This window comes from Etheostoma cragini, chromosome 3 (genome assembly GCF_013103735.1).
Source record: "Etheostoma cragini isolate CJK2018 chromosome 3, CSU_Ecrag_1.0, whole genome shotgun sequence".
Taxonomy (NCBI): domain Eukaryota; kingdom Metazoa; phylum Chordata; class Actinopteri; order Perciformes; family Percidae; genus Etheostoma; species Etheostoma cragini.
The window spans coordinates 12,298,558-12,319,056 of NC_048409.1; the positions used below are offsets into that span (position 1 = coordinate 12,298,558).

General features: G+C 43.5%; 1 protein-coding gene across 4 annotated transcripts in view; it reads left to right on the plus strand.

Annotated features, from left to right (window-relative positions):
• The window catches only part of npas1 (neuronal PAS domain protein 1), a 59,660-nt gene that overhangs the window by 13,960 nt on the left and 25,201 nt on the right, over window positions 1-20,499 (plus strand). Inside the window, exons 1-3 of one of the 4 annotated variants that reach the window (XM_034867496.1) lie at window positions 8,769-9,145; window positions 9,466-9,623; window positions 18,815-18,982. In XM_034867496.1, coding sequence (XP_034723387.1) covers window positions 18,888-18,982 — 95 coding nt within the window. In that variant the 5' untranslated portion in view covers window positions 8,769-9,145; window positions 9,466-9,623; window positions 18,815-18,887. Of the gene's footprint in view, window positions 1-8,768; window positions 9,146-9,465; window positions 9,624-15,794; window positions 15,925-18,814; window positions 18,983-20,499 lie in introns of those variants that run through there. The other 3 variants (XM_034867494.1, XM_034867498.1, XM_034867497.1) reach the window with 3 other exon arrangements.

A 20,499-nucleotide genomic window follows, 5' to 3' on the forward strand; every position in this document is an offset into this window, starting at 1 on the left:
AAATCAGGCACAGAGAGTGTCTTTTCATCAAATGACTTTAATGGGATATTAGGTGTGTGTGTGTGTGTGTGTGTGTTTGTGTTGAGGGGAATCTTAGATGAGTTATTATTTGACCTCTCTCCTGCACCCAGCCCCCAAGTCTTATACCGACATCTTGTTTGTCTGCAGCTCAGTAGCCATGGCTACTGCGGTGTCAGTTGGGGGTCGCCATGTCAGGGGCCAATAGAAGGTCAGTCAGTCGACCTCTCTCTGTCTGTGTCACAGTTGGCTGGCCTCTGACCCCCCCAGTCCAAAAGAGAGACACAAAGCAGTTGTTCGGGGACGACAAATGTGTCCTGGCTTTATCGTCCAGGCAGGTTGTTAACTTCCATCATTTAAGACATTCACATCACATCACACTGAGAAACGTCCGCAAGAAAAGACCGGTTGTTTTTCCTCTAGAACTCCGTCACATTTTCCTGCTGTGGCGACAGTCATCAGTTCTCAACTTCAGGCAGGACATAACCTTGAGTGGAACTAGCCGACTGAGCCTGTCTCCCACCCCCCTGCCCAGTATGTATGTATGTCTGTCTTTCTGTCTGTCTGTCTACGTGGAGATGGTAGCTTCTGAGAAATGGCGACACACTTTGAAGTGTGATCCATTTAGATAGTGGCAAGGTTCTCTCCCTGTGCACATGCATGCACGCTTACGCTAAACACACACCATGCAACAAACAAACACGGTTGCACTCGCTAACACACAAACCTGTGTGCACGCGGACACAAAGAAACAGATCTCTCTTCTCTCTACACACACATAAACACACATACACACGGCAGTCTCTTGACATACACTTGCCTGGTTGACAAGTCATCTCAGATAAGCTTGAGTGACAGGTAGGGAGTGTTGACTTCTAGTGTGTGTAGAACACTCTGGTAGATATCGCTACCTTATGATTATTGTATTATACAGTATTTACTTCATCAGATTTGTATAATTCACTTCTAAAAAAACAAGTATCTGTTTCTAACAGATGTTGGGCAGATATTTATTTTCCGTTTTGATCTTTCTGTCAAGTTCATCTTGTATTGAGAATTTTTCCTTTTTTTTAAGAGGCTGCCTCCCTCTGTTCTATTTCTGTTGTTAATTTCCCTGCCACCTTTTTTCTATCTCTGTTCTAACATATTGGACTGCCTTCGTCATCTAGAGAGAATCTTGTCACTTTTTGGCAACAGATGTATGTTCAAGCTATATTTTGAAGATTCAGACCTTGAATTCCCGCTCGCTTACACTCCCTATATATCCCCAGGCCTCCCCGTGCTCCATTCCTCTATTTTCTTATCTACTTTCTTCTCCTACTTGCTCTTCTATGTCATTGCCAAATCTCTCCTGTCTGCTCCTTTCTGTCTTCTCCTCTCCCTCCCTCCCTCCTACCTCTCTCTTTTTCTTTTACACACCCTGTTCTCTCTCTATCAGTCTCTCTATTCTGTGACTGCTCTGGCTGGTCCCCCTGTGGCACACCGTGTCGTGTCCCTAATTTATTTATAATTAGTGCTCTTTGTCGGGATGCGCGGGGAATGTTAAAGTACACGCCACCTCGCTCTGGGTACAAATAGGCTGGTGTTCCTCCATCCTCTCCGCCGGCCCCAACTGCCCAACCGACACGGCCACTGGGATGGACAGACCTCACATCCCAAAACCAGACTTTTAAAAATAAAACAACACTGCCTCTTGTCAAGTCTATAACTGAGTCCTCACACACTTATTTTGTTAGAACAGGTTATTGCAAGTCATTCAGTAATACATTTGTAGTGAGTGAGTGTCTGTATCAAAAAGGGAAAAGGCAGTTTTCTGCACTAGAATCAAGAAAAATGCACCTTTATGGAAAATACTTGAAACAAAGTGTTTTCCATAAAGGTGATTTTTTTCACCTCTTTAAAGCAAATAAGACTTTAAGACAAAAATGATTTAATAATAAATAGAGTTTACACCCTGGCTGACACCTGCTGAGAGACAGATACACATTGTCTGTGCGCTCACCTGTGCAACGACTGAATGCAAAACAGAATAACAAGATGGGACAACATGTAATCTGAAAGTGTAATTTATTAAACATCCTGTTGAATTTTAATGGCCATAACTCGTAAAGTTGAGTTGTTTTGGGGGTTTGAGCTGCTGGAAAAAAAAATTTTTTTATCACACCACATTAATGTCAACGCTGTCTTTACACATAACGTACATGAGCAGGAATGACGGCGCTGACAGGACTCGCTGAGTGTGTGTGTGTGTGTGTGATCAGCCAGGAAGAGCTTTTGTCCTTGGGCTGAGAGGGCACCTGGCTCCTCTTCCCGTCCTTGTGATCTCTCTGTTCCCTCTCTCTCGTGCCGCTCTATCCCTTCTCTATCTGTCTCTTCCTCTCTTCTCTCAGCTCCAATCCCTTCATCCCCACATCTCGCGTTCTCCCTCTCCTCTGCCCAAGGCAATGCCGTCCTGCAGGCTTTGATCAGGGGGCCAGGGAGGAGAGAGGAAGTGGGTCAGAAAGTTGTGCTGGAGACTGCAGGAGAACAAGGCTGGAATATCGAGTAGGTGAGGCTGGGAGAGGGAGAGATGGGGTAATCTAGTGAGAAAGTGATAGAGTGAGAGAGGGTGAGATAGTAGGGGGAAAGAAGAGGGAGAGAGTAGGTAAAGAGGAAGAGAGCAGGGGTGAAATGGGGCAACCGTGGGAGGGAGGGGGCGCTGCCTGAACTAGAAGAGTAGAAGGAGATAAAAAGAAAATGAAGAGCGCAACAGGAGGAGATAGAGGAGAAGGACGTGGGAAAGGAGAGCTGTCTTCATTTACTGAGAGGAGGAAAAAAAGACAACACATTTGTCTTGAACGTGATGCTCAGCATTTAAACAGCAGGTTGGAGGATAAGGCCCTGTTTTAACTAATCTACACAGCGCAGGACAGATAGTTCAGCTCAGTGTGTTTGTGTTTGCATCGGCCATGTGTGTATGGGTGTGTGTGTGCATGCAGTTTAGTGCTTGACTGTGGCTCTGTTGTTTTTTAAGATCATTAAGATGCATGGTTTATTAATATTCAGATCAAATCATTAATATTCGCACAGTGTTTCTGCTCTCCTTGTGTCGTCAGCTCACCTGGGACTGGGGAGGGCAGAGGGGGAAAGAATGGAGGAGTGGGGGGGTGGGCGGAGTGATTTAGTTGGACTTCTGGAGAAGAGGGGAGCAGAAGGTACAGTAGAGGTGGTGGGGGTCCTGTGAGGGGTTGGGTGTATTGTGATGGGCAATCTGGCCGTCCGGGGCTGCGGGGCGGGGGGCGGGAGGTTGGGAGTGTTTCGAGGGTCCACCACTGGGACTGTGAGGTGAGAGGGGTGAGGGATTTTAGGGGGAAGCAGAGGGGGTTTGATTTTGGAATAATTGGGCCAAAGGGAGGCTAACCATAAACACACACACACACACACACACACACACACACACACACACACACACACACACATTTAACAATACAAAGACACTAGTATGTATGTAGTACATGTACAGATTCATATGCAAACATTCACACAAATCTGTGTAAATGAACAACTGATGTGCCCACATATACACCTTCCTTATATTTCTACCCACATGCAAATGTTAATGTACACAAACAATAATTGCCCCCCCACACACACACAACGACACACACACACACACACACACACACACACACACACACACACAAAACCATCATATAGTCTCATTTTGGGCTTTAACCAATTGTTTTCCTTTTCGGTTAATTTGTCCATTACTTTCCCAAAAAATCCTTGAACGAATTGGTCGGAAATTTGTAATGATGCTTCAACCTGTTACTGTAGTTTTACTTTAGTTTGATAATTGACCTTTACGACAATTAATTGATTATCAAAATTCTCCATAAAACTCAGTCTGTCTAATAAATTATCAACTTATTGTTTCAGCTCCACTCACATTCATATGAATATATGCACTTCTTTGCTTCCTGTATGCCTACATGTACACACACACACACACACACACACACACACACACACACACACACACACACAAGCTCTCCAGTCCGCTACAGATATACTCAGGCATGCACGAAAGCGGACAGCAAATTAAAGTGGTAATTACTTTTAAGCCCAGAAAGGTGAAGGATTGTATGGCAGGGAGCAATGGGTCACTGTTGAATAGAGAATAGCAGAGCAGGCAGACAGTATGAAAGGCAGATATGCATCTCAATGAAATATGGAGGAGCATTCTCAACAAAAGGCAAAATGGCTCCTTAATGGCCACATGCCCTCAAAGAATTATTGTCTGATAGATTTGGAATATTATCTTCTCTATGGCAGTTATCTTTAAACACCCTTTTATACTTATCATCTGTGTGCGCTGCTGAGGGTAAGGTGAAGGAAACATTGTGTTTTCATAGTCTTAAATACTACACTGACAGCCATGGAAGAAAGTATTTCATTTCTTGAGAAACGGATGTCAGAAAAAAACAAATTCTTTTTAATGTTGCAGAGATGACTGCATAATGGTTATCATGATTTCAGATTTGAATGAAGGTTACGCTTCCATCTGATTTAAGGGTGTATCAGTAGTTTTTCCTGGCTTTTACATCCTGGTACAGGTCAAGCTAAAACAATATTGGATCCTACACATAATGCAACCTGATTGTGTCTTTTTGGTTTAACAGTGCTTCCCAGGCCAATACTACTACACTGATTTAGATATGTCCATATATTTTTAGAGAGCTGTGTGAAAATATACCAATTATTAATTGACCATCAAGAACAAATCCTCTCTTAATTATTTAAGTGTTAGAATAACATTGGGGAAAAGTGGCAAACTTAAACTTGATGCGATGAAAATAGTAATCATTTTCTTCTTCAGCATTCACTACTGTATGTTGAATGCTGCCCAAAGAATCCTTTTTATTCAAAAAAGGAAGACTGTCTATCTATTTGTGATAAGTTGACAGCATTTTCTTCTTTATGTGGTCTGTACATTCACTTTACTACTGTTACTGTTAAAATGAAATATCAATATGTATATGTCTGATGTAGCCTGGTCTATTTTGGGAAGTATTTTAGCAGAGCAACTTCATTTCCATTCACTGCACAAACAGTGGGATTTTAGGTGTTAGAGTCTGCCAGTTTTCACTGTGTTTACTTAACACAGAAACAGAAAGCAGTAGTTCAGGAGACACATACTGTAGTAAATCCGATCAGATCTTGTACATTAAACTGTCAAATGTCGTTCTCCCTGTCATTTATGATTACTGACGTCGGTTAAAGTGTGGCTTGAGTAAACACTCGTGCTCGTCACCTCTAAACACTGAAAACAGCGTCTCATGGTCTTACGGTCTCGCCAGCTCGGTATTACTGTACAACTTACGTTTTTTTTTTTTTTGTTAAACATCTGCTTCCAATAGTAAAAATGAACATTTACTCTCAATTTACATTGATTCTTTAAAGCTCAATTTCATTCTTTGTCCAGAATTTTGAGCAGCGCAATAGCAAATACAGAAGTGGAAATTAGCTTTACCTGATCCAGCAACAAGTATTAATGATTTGAACAGGGCTATTCCGCAGAATTATTACTGTTACCTTAAAGTATATTTGGCTGGTATTACTCATTTTGCTTTTACCCAAAAATGATTTTACATGGAGGATTGAAGTTAAGAATCTGAGCATTTCTTCTATTGCTGTTCTTTTTGAACTGTGTTCTGAAAAAGGCTTCTGTCACTACACTGAACTGACCACAGCCGATAGCATGTGTAGACAGGCGGAGAAACAAGGCCAGACAAGGGTGTGACTGTCTCGCCGACTGCAACGATCGTCACACGCTATTCCACATGCGTGTGCAGATACACACACACACACACACACACACACACACACAAACACACACACACAGTGACTAAGGATTTTTTGTCTTATTTACCCACTCAATTCAATTACATTTCTCATCCATCAGGCCGAGTTTATTCTCCAGCCAGAGGTTGCAGTTTTTGTTACTTCCTGGAACACCTTGATTCGTGAAGGGAACACCTGTAATACCGCTCCGCAAGGCAAGCCTCCGGTACTAAACTAAATCAGCGAGGGCTCAAACACACTCTGACACACACACACTCACACACAGAGTCAGATATTCCCTGCAAGTCTCCTTCAAGGACGCCTGGGGAAGACTTGGAGGACAAAATCACACACTCTCTCTCCCAGTGTCTCAGACGTGCTGCACTTCTAATTTAGACCGAGACTCCTCCAAAAAGACAAGGCACACACAAACTTAAACTCTCCTGCATTGACACACACTTACATACTTAAACACACAAATACCCTGAAAGGCCCTTCCACCATCCGTATGAGAAAAGCAGGACAATTTTCTGTATGTGCTGTTGTTCTCCCCTGCTCTCAGCTGTTTCTGTGTGTGTGTGTGTGTGTGTGTGTGCGTGTGCGTGTGCGTGTGTGTATGTGTGTGTGTGGGGAGGGGGCTCATTGGAACTCTTTGACGACCTCATTCACTCCCGTCTTCTCCCCCTCGGCTGAACCATAGCCAACATGACCAACAATGAGGCGGGAGGGTGGGAGTCGCACAAAAAAACACTGAATGCGTCTTCATTTGCCTGAACTTTTCACACGTCTTTTTCCTTTTGTTGCTAGCCGCCCGTTCACTGCAGTGCAAAGAGCCGCTCAGCCTGTTTCCGCTGGCAAGACAGCCCACCAAAGCAGCCCTTTCCCCCTCCTCTGTCACCCCTCTCTCCTCCTTCCCACAATGTTAAGCCCATTTTTAGCTTGACATAATCTGAAATGGTACTTAAGTGAATTTATGTCTACCTCAGTGCATTCACTTTTGCTATTTCCTCCTTTATGTTGCTGTTTTTTTTGTAGTGGGTGCAGCGACTGGAGGGAGCGAGAGGGAGGGAGAGATTTGAAACTCAGACCACGGAGTAGACAGCCTATCAGTATTCAGTAGAGAAAGTGAGTGATGGAGGCAGAGAGAGAGATGGAAAAAGAGAGGGAGGGAGAGAGAGAGAGAGAGAGAGAGAGAGAATGAGAGGAGGAGGGGGTGATGTATCAATATTCCGAGTAGTGTTTGAGGGCAAGGGGAACGAACAGAGGAGAGGGGGAAGGGGGAAGGAGGGAGTGAGAGTACTTGAGTGAGTCTCTGAGTGTGATTATTTGTTCACGTATGCAGTGTGTGTGTGTGTATGTGTGTGTGGCTCTGAACACATGTTGACTATAGCTTGAACATACAGTCCTTGGAGAAATGTAACGAAATACATTTATTGAAGCACTGTACTCTATTACAATTTGGAGGTAGGCTACTCGTACTTTACTTGAGTATTTAAAATCTGTAATGACTATTTTAGAGTGGGATGACACTTATTAGCAGAGCTTGTTTTATAACATTAATTTGAAACTACTACCTCCATCACTATGAGAGGCAAACATTTTTTTAATTCACAAGGAGCACCCAGAAAGTGTTGCCTCCGACAGACTCATCTCATTATCAAACGATTTCCCCGAGATGTTATCCAAAGTTTTGCCTTGTATGATTAAAGAGGATCAACTAGGCTTCATTAAAGGTTGCGGCTCATGTGTTAATATTAGAAGATTACTAAATGTTTCAGACATGCAACAAGCACTCTCACTGCCTACGTACGTGCCCACTCGTAGAATAAAAACTCGTTGTCAAAATTTCACAGGGGGGACCTTTAAAGTGCCTTTCAGACAGGGGACACTTTAGCATTGTAATAATTTGGTTAAAACGGTAACTGTATTTAATACATAATAATTCAAAGTGTTAAAGGTCCTTTATGTCAGTGGCGGCCACAACCCGTGGCGATGGTTATGAATCCAGACGGTCCAGAACAAGAAGGCTCATCTGAGTGGCATCAGACCAGGGTGCCCACTGTCTCCACTTCTGTCTGCACCTGCAGTCAGGCATTTGTTGTAGATACAATTTTACTTTGTTTTGCCTCAAATAGTGGGACATTGTTCTAGATTATGGATGGATGGATCAACTTAATGTATGACTATGACTTAGGGCTGACGCCTCTGGGTCGGTTGGCCGATTGGTTGGTTGATTTGGTCTTGGACATTCAAATTCTCATTGGTTGGACAATCACTGGTGTTACCCTAACCCAATTTATCTTAACCTTTGTCTATAGCTGCCTAAATCTAACCAAACCCTAACAATAGTGGTGGCATTGCTGGTTATGGATGGGAGAACTGTAACATCAATGTTTTCAATGATGAATGAATTGAACATTGAACAGATCAGAAAACAGCTGATATGAGTTATGACTGGAACAGTTTTCTATTGGTGGCTGACAAACGATAAGACTTCCCAAGGGTCATCAGACATGGCTCCTTTTGGATGTCAAAGACAAATGTTTTCATTTTGTTTGGAGGAGTTGTTGGATAGAAACATATGTTAAACACAAGTTTAGACATTTACTATCATGGTTACAACTCTTTTCATTTGGTAAAGGGTAGGTTAAAGGTAATTCTCAAGAAATTAATTTAAGTCAACTTGATGTCCTCCCAAGTGACAAAAACAGGTGTGTGTATTGGTGTGTGTGCGTGTGTGTGTGTGCGTTTGCACGAGACAGGAGTCACAGTTTCCAATACGTGTGGATGTGATGGAATCTCCCACTTGTTTCAGTCATGCCTCCTCTCTCCATCTCTCTCTCTCTTTCCCCCTTTTACTCTGGCTGCTAATCAGCATTTGAAAGGCAGCTTCGACAGTGAGAAAGAAAGTGAGGGGGGCACAGGGAGGTGGGGGTAAACGAAAGCATGAGACACAGCGAGTTAGGAGCGGGAGCCAGAGAGACTGAGGCGAGGGTCTGTACAAGCATGCCTTTTATATTTACTAGTGACTGAGAGCGAGCGAGAGCGAGAGAGAGAGAGAGACAGAGAGGGAACAGCTGAAGGCAGGGACAACTGGTGTGCACGGCTTTCCCAAGAGGAAATGAAAAGAAAGAAGCTCAGCGAGGGGAGTGAATGAGGGAGAGAGGAAGGGTAGGCGGGAGCATGCCGGCTGGAGAGAGAGAAAGACGTAGTGAGGGAGAGAGAGCGAGAAAGAGATTCTCACACTGGCTGTGTCCTAATCCGAGTCCATCTCCAAGAAGCAGCGGAGCAGAGTGTTGGTGAAGTGAGTCTGAGAGCCAAGGAGAGCTACACCAGCTAGCTCCATTCACACACACACACACACACACACACACACACACACACACTCTCTCTCTCCCTCTCCTTCTTGCTCTCTCTATCACACACACACACACACACACACACACACACACACACACACACACACACACACACGCACAGGCACAGGCACACACTCTTTTGCAACGGGAGTCCACGATGTGTCCGGCTGCACTGCCACGGCTTTTGTGAAAGTGAGGGGATTGATGCTGCCCCCGTCCCAGCCCCCTTGGCTCACACACACAGTGTTTGTTTGCTGTGTTTAAGCTCGAGGTGGTGTGGTGGGGGGGCACCGCCAGGGCAGAGCAGAGGCTCCGGAGAGGGGGAGAAGAAGAAGAAGAAGAAGAAGAGGAGGAACAGGAGAAGGAAGACAAAGTGGATCAGATCAACAGCAGCAGACTGGAAACGCTTGAAATGCCTGTCAGGTGAGTAGATAATGGATCTAACAACTTGCGGTCAACACACACACACACACACATACACATGCATGAGCGTACACACTTTCTCACTCTCTTGCTTGATATTCTCACACACGCTGGACACACACACACACGCAGTTATAAAGTTGTCCCCATTTGTCACATTTTTGCTAATAGTTTAAAATGATGTGTCAATCTATTGTCACATCTTTTGAAAATGAAGATAAAGATGTAATCATGTGAAAAAAGTTTTATTGCACCTAAGCCGGGTTTTTTTTTTCTCCGAGATAAAATATCAGGATGCATGCAGCAATGTTAACTTTTTTTCTGAGTGTAATCATACATAACGGTAATATTACACATCTGTTGGCGCATTGGCAAATGTGGAAAGTGGATTTATTTGCTTAAATTACAAAATGAAGAAAAAGGAGTTTTGTTTTAAAATGATAACTGACTTAGAGATAATTATTTTGGGATAAAAACATAAGTCTGCAGTCTATTATAAATGAATATTAATGTTTAATTTATTACTATTTGATGTCGATGTTGAGGATTTAATCACATCATTAGATTAAACATTTGCTCTTCTTAAAAAGCATCAAGCAACACTTTAACTGCAAATCGTTGCTTTTCAGATAAGCCAAATAAATGTCACTTTCATTTTCTGTGCTAAAAGACCGCAATAATCCAAGCCCACCACTTTCTGATAAATTGTGTGTGTTTGCATGTGTGGTGGAGGTTGTGATATCTCGGCAGAGAGTGAGCGTCCCCGTGTCCGTCTCCACCTGCAGAGGCAGAATTGGTCACAGTTTACTGGCTTAGTAACATTCGATGCCTTCAGGGTTGTTTGGTGCAGGTGGTCTAAATCGGCAGAAGGACTGTGACATACGCACAGTGTTCGCTGCTCTAAAGTAAATAACATCGAACCATCGCATAATGGCTTGATGTTGGGTTTTTTTCAATCTCTTTTTTTCAAAATCTGCGGTTATTTTGTTAGGAGGATGGTCACTTGAAGTAAAAGTCTGAATAGTTGAAGTCATTTCAAGTACGACTAACGTGTGTTAAAGCATGAGTGTGCGCATTTGTATTTTTATGATTTTCCTGCAAAATTTCCTGTTCGCGTGTGTACATGTGTGTCTGTCCATGTGTGGACTTTTACCCTCTGAATGTTATCTCCAAATGTTGTGCTATAAATTCTGCGGTTTCGAAGCTCGCCAGCTGGCATATACACCTGCTGAGATAGCAGGTGCTTCAGATAAATTCAAACCAAATAACTACCTGCAGGATAGAGTCACTCTTTCAGGTGTCAAAGTGTTATTTCTTACCAATGTAAAAAGGGTTACTGTCCCACAGATTTTTTGAAAAATGTTTTTTTTGTTATTCTAACTTTTTGAAATTTGTGCTTTACTGTCGGCATTGCTTCAATGAAGACTGGATACAGCAGCAACGTGCATATGTTGCAACACTGACACGAAAACAGAAATGAAAGCAGGGTCACACGGTGTCCTCCCCATCTGTGGTAAAGTTTATACCCTGGCCCGCTCAGCCACTAAGCCTCTCCCTCCGCTCCAGTTCTGGCATGTGCAGGATGCTTTGGTCGTGGCCCACGTTTAGGCCTTTTTTTATTAGACCCAGAAGCGGGTTTATTCTCTGGCTTTGGGGTTTAAGGAGCTGCGGTTCGTGCTAGCTGACGACTGTGTGACAGACCCGGACTCGGTTTACTTTGTGAAAGTGAGAATGTTGGCAACAGAGTGTCCCATTTGAAGAAAAAACTAAAGAATTCACATTAATAAATGGTAGGTGTCAAAGAACAACTACCTTTTATCACCGTGAATTTATGGCATTCATTCAAAATAAGTGGCAGGCAGCCACTTCTATTTTGTTGCTCATCAAAGATGAGCGCTGTGTTTTTCAGATTATGCTGCGAGGGTAACATTTGGCTTTCTTACATTTTCTGTATTGGTTTTTCATGAATAATGATCACATAAGTAGCAAAATTAATATCAGTAATGTAAAAATACTCTAAGTTGGTAGACAGAAGCAGGGAGTCACTTTTGGTGACTTATTGACAAGTTCTCAGACAGACACCTAACCTCTCCCTCGCTTCCTCCTCTTTCTATTCCTCTCTTGATATTTTTGTCTCTCTCTGTTGCTCTCTTACACAAACACACACACACACACACACACACACTAAGGTGGTCAGTGTCTAGTGTGTTGATAGACAGCCGCTCACACACGTCTTGCTCTTGCCATGTGTGTTCGTGTGTGTGTGTGTGTGTGTGTGTGTGTGTGTGTGTGTGTGTGTGTGTGTGAAGAGCATTGACAGACAGTGTGAGTCTGTGACAGAGGGTGTCAGCGCTGTGTCAGGGAGATGTGTTTAGTGTCACACTCTGCTGACCTGATCTCCGGTTGAACTGTCCACTCCGGAACCCGCTGTGGCTCCTTACATAACCCCTGCTGTCATTCACACGCCGGCCTGAAGGGATCCACCAGGCTACACACACACACACACACATCCACACTAAGTTACTTTTCCTCTTAATCGAACGTCAGATCAAGTGCAAATCTTCCAAATGTCTTTCATGTCTTTCTTGTTCTCTAAATTATGCCGTGACATTACATAAATTAACCATAGATCTTGGAATATTCAAACATAGCATTAAGTCCCGAGCAGTGTGTGGAAATATCGTATGAGGCCAGTGGGTACCTTGGTTTCCCCAGTGTGCTGCAAGACACCTACACAACTTGTGCAACTCTTTTCAAGACTTTGACTCTGTTCTGGACTCTGACATTTACACCATGCTAATTGATGTGTCTGTGTTAGCATGTGTACATCTCTCTGTGCTGGTGTGCAGAATGATAGTGGTTTCAAGTCCTGTTATTCAGCACACACATTTTTGTGTGTGTGTGTGTGTGTGTGTGTGTGTGTGTGTGCGTGTGTGTGTGTGTGTGCGTGTGTGTGTTGCTGAGAGTGAGTGACCCTATGTGCTTTGGCCTGTGGTTATTTGGAGGTCAGTGCTGATGTGGTCTCTGCCTGCGGGAGTGGATTTACCATCCTCTGCCTTATAGAGACCTGCATTCACTTAGCCAACTTTTCCACAGTCAGAGGGAGAAGTTTCTGCCTTTTTTGTACCTTTTTCTGTGCATTCAGCAACAACTTTTACAATTTTTAGGTGCACTGTACATGAATATTATCAGTATTTTCGTTACATGTGTCCACATCAGCATTCCTTTAGTGAAAGATCTCAAAATAATAAGAGACTATCTTTGACTTTCCTGTAAGTCCCACTTTAGTCCGGCCTTAAATGGAGGTCAGAGTATTTAACCTTAGAATAGATTGCAGCCATTATTTTGACCCAGGGTTTTCTCTTTCAAGCAGATGTCATAAGGGTCAGGGATGGCTAACTTCAGAATTGACTGTTTTACTTTATGCATTACTTTTTCTTGCTATTCAGATTCTCAAAGTTATCTACTGGAGGTGTTTTCTACTTTATTTGTATTTAAACAGTTTAGCTGCTCTTGTGAAACATTTATATTTTTATCTCTTCATGCTGAAGTTGAAAAGTTATCCCTATCATGCTATCACTCTTACTGTTGATCCTGCGTCTTTCCTGCTCTTTTACTGAGAGGGGAAACTAACCCCAGAATGTTCTTCTCATACAGCATTTAAGATTTTGTACAATCATAAAAATTGCATCTTAATTTAACATACGTGTCTATTTTATTTAAATCATTTTGTAGATCCAGTCTATCAAGACTGCTTCTTTAAGTTCTAAAGAAGCCACATTGTTGCTGAAAATGTCAGTTTGTGGGACGAAGTCAGCACCCTTCAAGTTATTATACTCGTGCTGACTAAATCTTTGTCATTAATTTTAATACAGAGCGAGAAAAAAGACATTGTGTATTTGAGAAAAACCACTGGAGAGCAATCTTTAGGGAATATGTAGTTTTTCTGGTAAATATATGGGAATCTGCCCTGATACTTTCAACTTCATATTTATTACAGCGCAGGTGAACTGGAGCCTTTCTTTTGTGTATACTCAGGCTGAGGTAGATAGTAATTATGTCAGGCATGGATTGGATTCTGCGTAGGTCCACGCCCGTGAGGAGTGGACATCAAAGCAACGCTCACCAAAGCGCTCCGTAATAAAAGAGGAGGAGGAGAACGATATCGATTACAAAGGGTGAACATTAGCAAATCTCTTTCTCTCTCCTTTGTCATCTATGTCTTCATCTGTCCATCATCTCTGTCTCTCTCTCCCTTACCATCTAATTTGCCTCCCTACGCCTCAACTTATGCTCTCTCCCTCCCCCATCCACCCTCCATCCACCCCTCTGCCCCTCTCTAATCATTTATTTATTGCTGATCTCTTTATTCTTCATTTCTTCCAGTTTAGGGACGGTCAGCACTGTAAGTGTACGATGCTGGTTCACTCACACAGGCTGTTATCATCGTTCCTTTTCACCCTTTCCGAACCCTCCTCTTCCTCCTCATCAGCGCAGAGATACCTGGGGGAGGGCGGGGTCACTCTGGTCCAATCTAACATTGTATTGATTCCATTAGATAATTAATGACCCAGGCAAGGGCCAGGGAGGAGCTAAGAGGGGGTTAGGAGAGATGGGGGGCGGGGGGGGTGAAGGGGGGAGTCGAAGGGGGTGGAGGGGGGTACGCTAAGGCCCTTGAGAGTTGGAGAGAACCTTGGGTTGGGAATAAACCAGAGTGGTCAAGGTCAACCGCACCCGGCGCTCCCATATGGAAGCAGAATTCCGAGTGAGTCAGAATATGGGTTTACTGATAGGAGTGTGTGTGTGTGTGTGTGGTGGGGGGGGGGGGGATGAGATCTTCATGTCCAGCGGCTGTCGATTGATCAGCGGCTGAAAAATTGTACATTAAAAAGTCTTTTGACTTCCAAATCCTGAGGTCCTACCAGGGCCGTAATGCATGATAAGTAGTTTTCAGCCCTCCAACCAGAATACCAAACTTCATCTCCCTGGACGCTCCAGACACTCATTTACAACTACTCAACAACATGAAAGGCAAGATAGAAAACTAGCTACATCAAATATTCTGTTCATGTTATTTCCAACCATGTTTTCCACATCTTCCATATTGAACATTCTCTGTTTGATGAAATATTATTCACAGGAAAATTTTACATCGTTGTATGTGTGCTCCCCTTTTACTTTTAGTGAGAGATAAGTAAAGACAGGTGGGGGTTGGAAGAAGACAGCTGTTGTCAGTAAGATTTGTATTTGAGTGAACTCTGAAAAAATGACCACAATAAATGCTAACCATAGTTTTGACGGCAGATGGAAACTAATGCCATCTTGTGTAGTATTTTGGGGGGCGTTTCTTTGGCCTTTATTTAATTAAGAGGTGACAGCAAACAAGTGGACTTAGAGGGGCCGGAGGACCCGTTTCTCAAATACGGTTTGATTAGCGAGCACTGCTGAAAGGCACATTGCAAATGGTGACACGGTCATATTTCATACATGGCTGTCACTTACAAATTGCAGATGAATAAGCCCTACAAGGCTCTTGCGTGCTCATGTATGGATCGCAGAGTATGGAGATTGTGTTGATTAGTAAAACGTATCAAAAAAAGTAATATGAGAGAAAATCTAAAATCGCAGCTTGCATGTTGCAAATTTGGGGAAAGAGACCCCAGAGACGCTACACTCATAAGGAAACACATCCAATGTATCTTTCCACTTTGGTAAATCAAAGGGGAAAAAACACACACAAATGTTTTTTCCTAAAATCAAGATCTTTTTCAGATTAGCACGCCTTCACAATTTGAAACTGCAAGTATTCTCCCCTTCCCTGTGTTGACATTGCATAGCCTTGGTCCTGCTCGTTACCTTTACATTGTTGCACCGTGCACATCGTCTCCAGTGGGCTGTGAGGGCTCCTCTGCCTCCACTTTTACAGTCTTGGCCAGCCTCTGTATTGGGCCCCAGGGGTTGGGAAGATGAGGCATAAAACAGCCATGTCTCTACCTAGGGGAGCTGGGGGCATGGCAGTGTGGCTATTGTCTGCCTGCGTGCTGTTTGACTTAAATGTGTTCATTTGCCTGATGCCCCTGACTCCCTACGGGGAGGGGCGGCTCTGGGAGAGGAGGGGCACGCTAACGAACCTCTGACAGCTGGAGGCCCTAATTAAACGTCCCTGCTGAAAATAAACAGAACGGGAGCCAAGCTAGCTGCCAGAGAGAAACGCACGGCAAACAGCGGCTGTGAACGCTCGCCGCAGTGCCCTCCGCTCTGTTGCTGTTGAGATTGTGCCAAGAGAGTAGGGCTCCATAGGGTAGGGGTCTCCAACACACACTCACATATTTACACACACACACACATATATATTTTCACCACACTTATGAATATGTAGCACTGCAGCAACACATTGCGAACACCTGCGGTCACACTTGATACAGGTTGATCTCTCCAGCTGTGGGCGCGGTATATTTTTACTCTCAGTGCTCTCAGAAGTCCCACTTTCCTTTTTCTATATATTTCCCACTGTGCTGTTGCAGAATAAGTCGACTCAGCTCCATTGAGCGGATTGTTTCACACTCTGTCTAGATGACACTTCTGACATTCAGCCTGTTGTGCTGCTAGCTAGCCGGAGCATTAGCAGTCAAAGTGGCGGGGTCCATTTGGGTGAGTGCATTAATGGGCCGCCCAACCTGTGACAAGGTTATGAGGTTGATTGAATAATTACTGTGGAGGCCCCTGTCCATTACGCCCCTGTCTCTGCCCAGATAGAGGGAAATGTAGAGAGAGATGGAGAGATAGCTTGAGACAAAAGATGGAGGTAGAGATTAGATAAGCCCAGATAGGGTCAATTAAGAGATAAACATTCAGGTATAGGGTGGAAAAAGGCTGCATGTGTGTTTGTGAGGCTGTGAAAATTTGAGAGAAAATTGTTTCCTGCCTGTGTCTCCGTTTGAGTTCTCCGTCCTACTGTACACGGCCTAATTTGGCATATAGTGCATTTATCCAGGTGAGATAGAGAAGGAGACAAAGGTGAAGTTGTTAGACAGAGGTGTGCTGCCCTCTCCTCGACCCTGTCTTCTCTTCACCCGACTGTCTGAAAAGAGGACTGTCAATGTTGCAGGCTGGAAGCTCAAGAGAAAGAAATATAGGTTTCTTATAGTTGAATGAAGACTTAGCCTTAAACATAAGCATTGGACAAAATATTCTGTCAATGTAAAGAACCTGGGAAGAGGTTAAATCTAGGGTTGGAATATTAACCAGATTGATCAAGTCTCTTGCTTATATGGCAATCAATTTTGACGTAAATCCCATTGAATACCACCTTAAAGAGCCACAACAACCACTGATATCTACAGTAACCACGCATTTCACCATTCAATCAGCCCCGGAAACTTTAATTTGTCATAATGTAATTAAATATGCACTGATGTATTTCTGAAAAAAAAAGTTGTATTTATCTTTTATACAGATTTTTCTTTATATATTCCTCAGCCCAAATTATTTCCAAGTGTAGCACAGATACAAGTTCTAATATCGAGATGGCAATGGTGCTTGGTCGGTCCACTTTGCTCCAGTATGACGTTTTTCACCTGTTGCCATGAAATGTGTAGACAGTTTACTGATAACCATCAGATATTCAGACTTTTCCTGTATCACAGGAAATCGGCTCCAATTTAGTTAAATATTTTGGTTTACCGCCTCACAGAGCTGCTGGGTTAGCTGTAGACTGTGGTCTTGTTTAATGAGCCGTGAGCTTTGAGTACACTTTCTAAGCCGAATGAATGCATTACGATCAAACATTGCATTGTGGAAGGATATATCGGGAGGTAGATAGTCACTTACCCTCTTCTTCAGTTTCCATTAAGGCCAATCTTTCTATCACTGACCTCAGACCATTTTAGCAATAGAAAGTGTACATTTTTTTTCTTTACTATTGCCGCCAACTACCAAAGGTAAGTGAATAACCCAATCTTCCCTTTCAACAACTGTTCTCTGTGTTGTGACCCCCATCAACTCTGCTGCCTTTGAAACTGTTCCAAGAAGTTTTCATGCATACATTATGTTGGCTGTTTCAGCCCAGATTTGTGAAATGATATCTGCCAAACCTGCCTAGCTTCTGCTGACCTCTCTTAGCCAAGGTCAGCATAGCCATGCTCAAACTCAAGACATAATCCATTTTCTACTGCCCCAGCAAAGCTCTACTGACTTGATTGTGCTGACCCAGCCGGGCCAAAGACAGAGAGAGTTAAAGAGTGAGAGGCAGTTAGAGAGAGAGAGAGAGAGAGAGAGAGAGAGAGAGAGGGCATCTCAGGCCCAAGGGCATGACACCGCAGTGCTCAGGGCCACACTAGCCCTTTAAATGTCAACACAGCACAGAAGAGAAGGAGGGGAGAGAAACGGGTGAGAGGTGGTGCTCTGGTTGAGGACAGTGAGGAATATTGGCAACTTCCAAGACAGGAGGTTAGTGCTGGAGTTTGGCAAAAAGCAGAAATAGATGTGGAGGAGGGGGCAACAGACAGCCTGTGCTGCTTCTTTGGAGATGTTTGCTTTAAACTTCAGTCACAGACCAGTTTGACTAATCTCTCAGAGGAGAGGGGAGACATTTGGAGATCTGTGATTTTCATGCTTAATGGTGACATCAAAGAAGGCTCAGTGTTTTGGCTTATGTCTATTACCTTGGTAACAATCGCTGACCTTTATGTGGGGAAGTACATACAGTACCTAATTGCTCTTTCTGTCTCAACCCCATCACTTTCTTTCTTTCTTTCCCTCTCTCTCTCTCTGTCTCTCTGATAGATAAAGTAAGAAATCATAAGATGGGTTCTCATTCAGGCATTTTAATGCAAATGGTATTCTTTCAAATTATAGTAAAGGGCTGAATGGAAACTGCAAATGGAGATAAAATGTCATCATTTGTCTTTATTTGAATAAGGCTGCATGCACGCTCCGAGCTTTAAAAGCATTTAGTTGAAAAATACAACATGCTATATATTGTAATGGAAACCCGATTGCCAATATAACAATTAAAACTCCCTAAAAATTGGTATATGTTTGACATCCCGAAAATCCCATATGTGCTGTCACCTGTAAACGTTGTAAGTAGTTCATGACTGTTTTATGGCTATTAATGGCAACTGATACAATGACTCTTTTCCCTTCTTTTTCTTTTTGTTTCTCCTCTGCTGTCTCTCGTGGGTCTCCAGGTCTGAGTCCGTCACATCCTCAACCAATCAGAGCCTTCGTTAACAGCAGCGTCGGCACGTGATTGGGGGAAGGATGGCAACCATGCCGTTTGTCAGTGAGGGGAAGTGTGTGAGTGTGGAGTGGGATTTCCTACAAGGACTACTGGCCAAACCTCCCACCCTTCCCTGGTGAGAAACAACACACACACACACACACACACACACACACACACACACACACAACACAACACAAACGCACAACACAAACACACACACAGACAGGGTGATACTGCATAAGCCTGTGTGCATGCCCATGAATAATCTTAGGAAGGTGAAATCCATGCATTAACACCCAAGCACACGGTGACAGCCTGAAGAAGAATTTCCTATCAATGAAAAACATAGACATACATATAAACCGTATTGTTGCTCACCTGCCAATCCTGTCAGAGCTGTGAATCCCCTCCCCTTAGTGGGAGATTAAACACATTTGGCTGGAATTATTAATGGGCAGTCATTTACAGGCGGATATAAAAACTAAGCAGAATCAATGTGTGTGTATTGATTGTTCTCTGTGGCTGGGGTCGAGACAGTATAATAATGAGATGTTACAGAGGGCTGGCAGTATGAGTCCACAACAGAAACACACACACACACACACACACACATAGAAAAACACACACTGTTTTCACTTATTAGGAAACAGCAAGGAGAAATACAACAGCTGTGTCAGCTGATTAAGACATAAACATATGTACACACACTATGTCCTGCCTTCTCTTTGTTCTGTTCTTTCTTTCACTCAAACATGCATCAAGACACACAGGCTCACACACACACACACACACACACACACACACACACACCAGTGGTGGTCTTTTTTTTTTTTAGGAAGAGAATCAACAACACAGACACGAGGGAGTTTGGCTGGTTCTTCTTTCTTCTTTAGCTTTCATTCTCACTCTCTCTCTCTCCCGCACACACACACACACACACACACACACACACACACATACACACACACACACACACACACACACACACACACATACTTTATTCTAGCGCAGCACTAACACAAATTCTGAAGTGGCTGTGACAACATAATTCCACCACTCAGGCCCCATTGAGAAGAGTCAATACCCAATCAGAGAGACAGGCTACCTGAGCCCCGGCCCCCGTCTGTCACTCTGCCCCTCCCTCTCCTATTGATCCCTCAATCACGGCTTCAGCTCACTAGCTCGGGACCAGATGAGAGAGAGCGAGGGAGGGTGAGAGCGAGGGATTGGAGGGAGGAAGGGTGGGCCGCAAGAGATTGTGTGTGTGTGTGTGTGTGTGTGTGTGTGTGTGTGTGTGTGTGTTCACATATGGATTGTGGAGCAAATGGCATTATTGGGACTCTGCTCTGCCAGAAAGAAGAAGGGAGTTTGTCTGTAATTACCAGGCCAATCTGCAAGAGATGGGTCAGAAGGGAGATTGTTTCACTTGAATTGCAGGAGCCATTACCATTATATGTACTTTATTTATGAGATGGGTTTTCTGGATTGATACTCAGGTCATTTATACAGAGCATGAAACAATCAACAGGTAGTCAGTAAATGGCCATTTTGTGGAACCCCTTACCAGCTTCTCCCAACAACACTGCTGATCCAGACAATGTTCTCTGCCCTCCTCTTCTTTTCTCTCATCCCTGCATTCATCTATTTCTT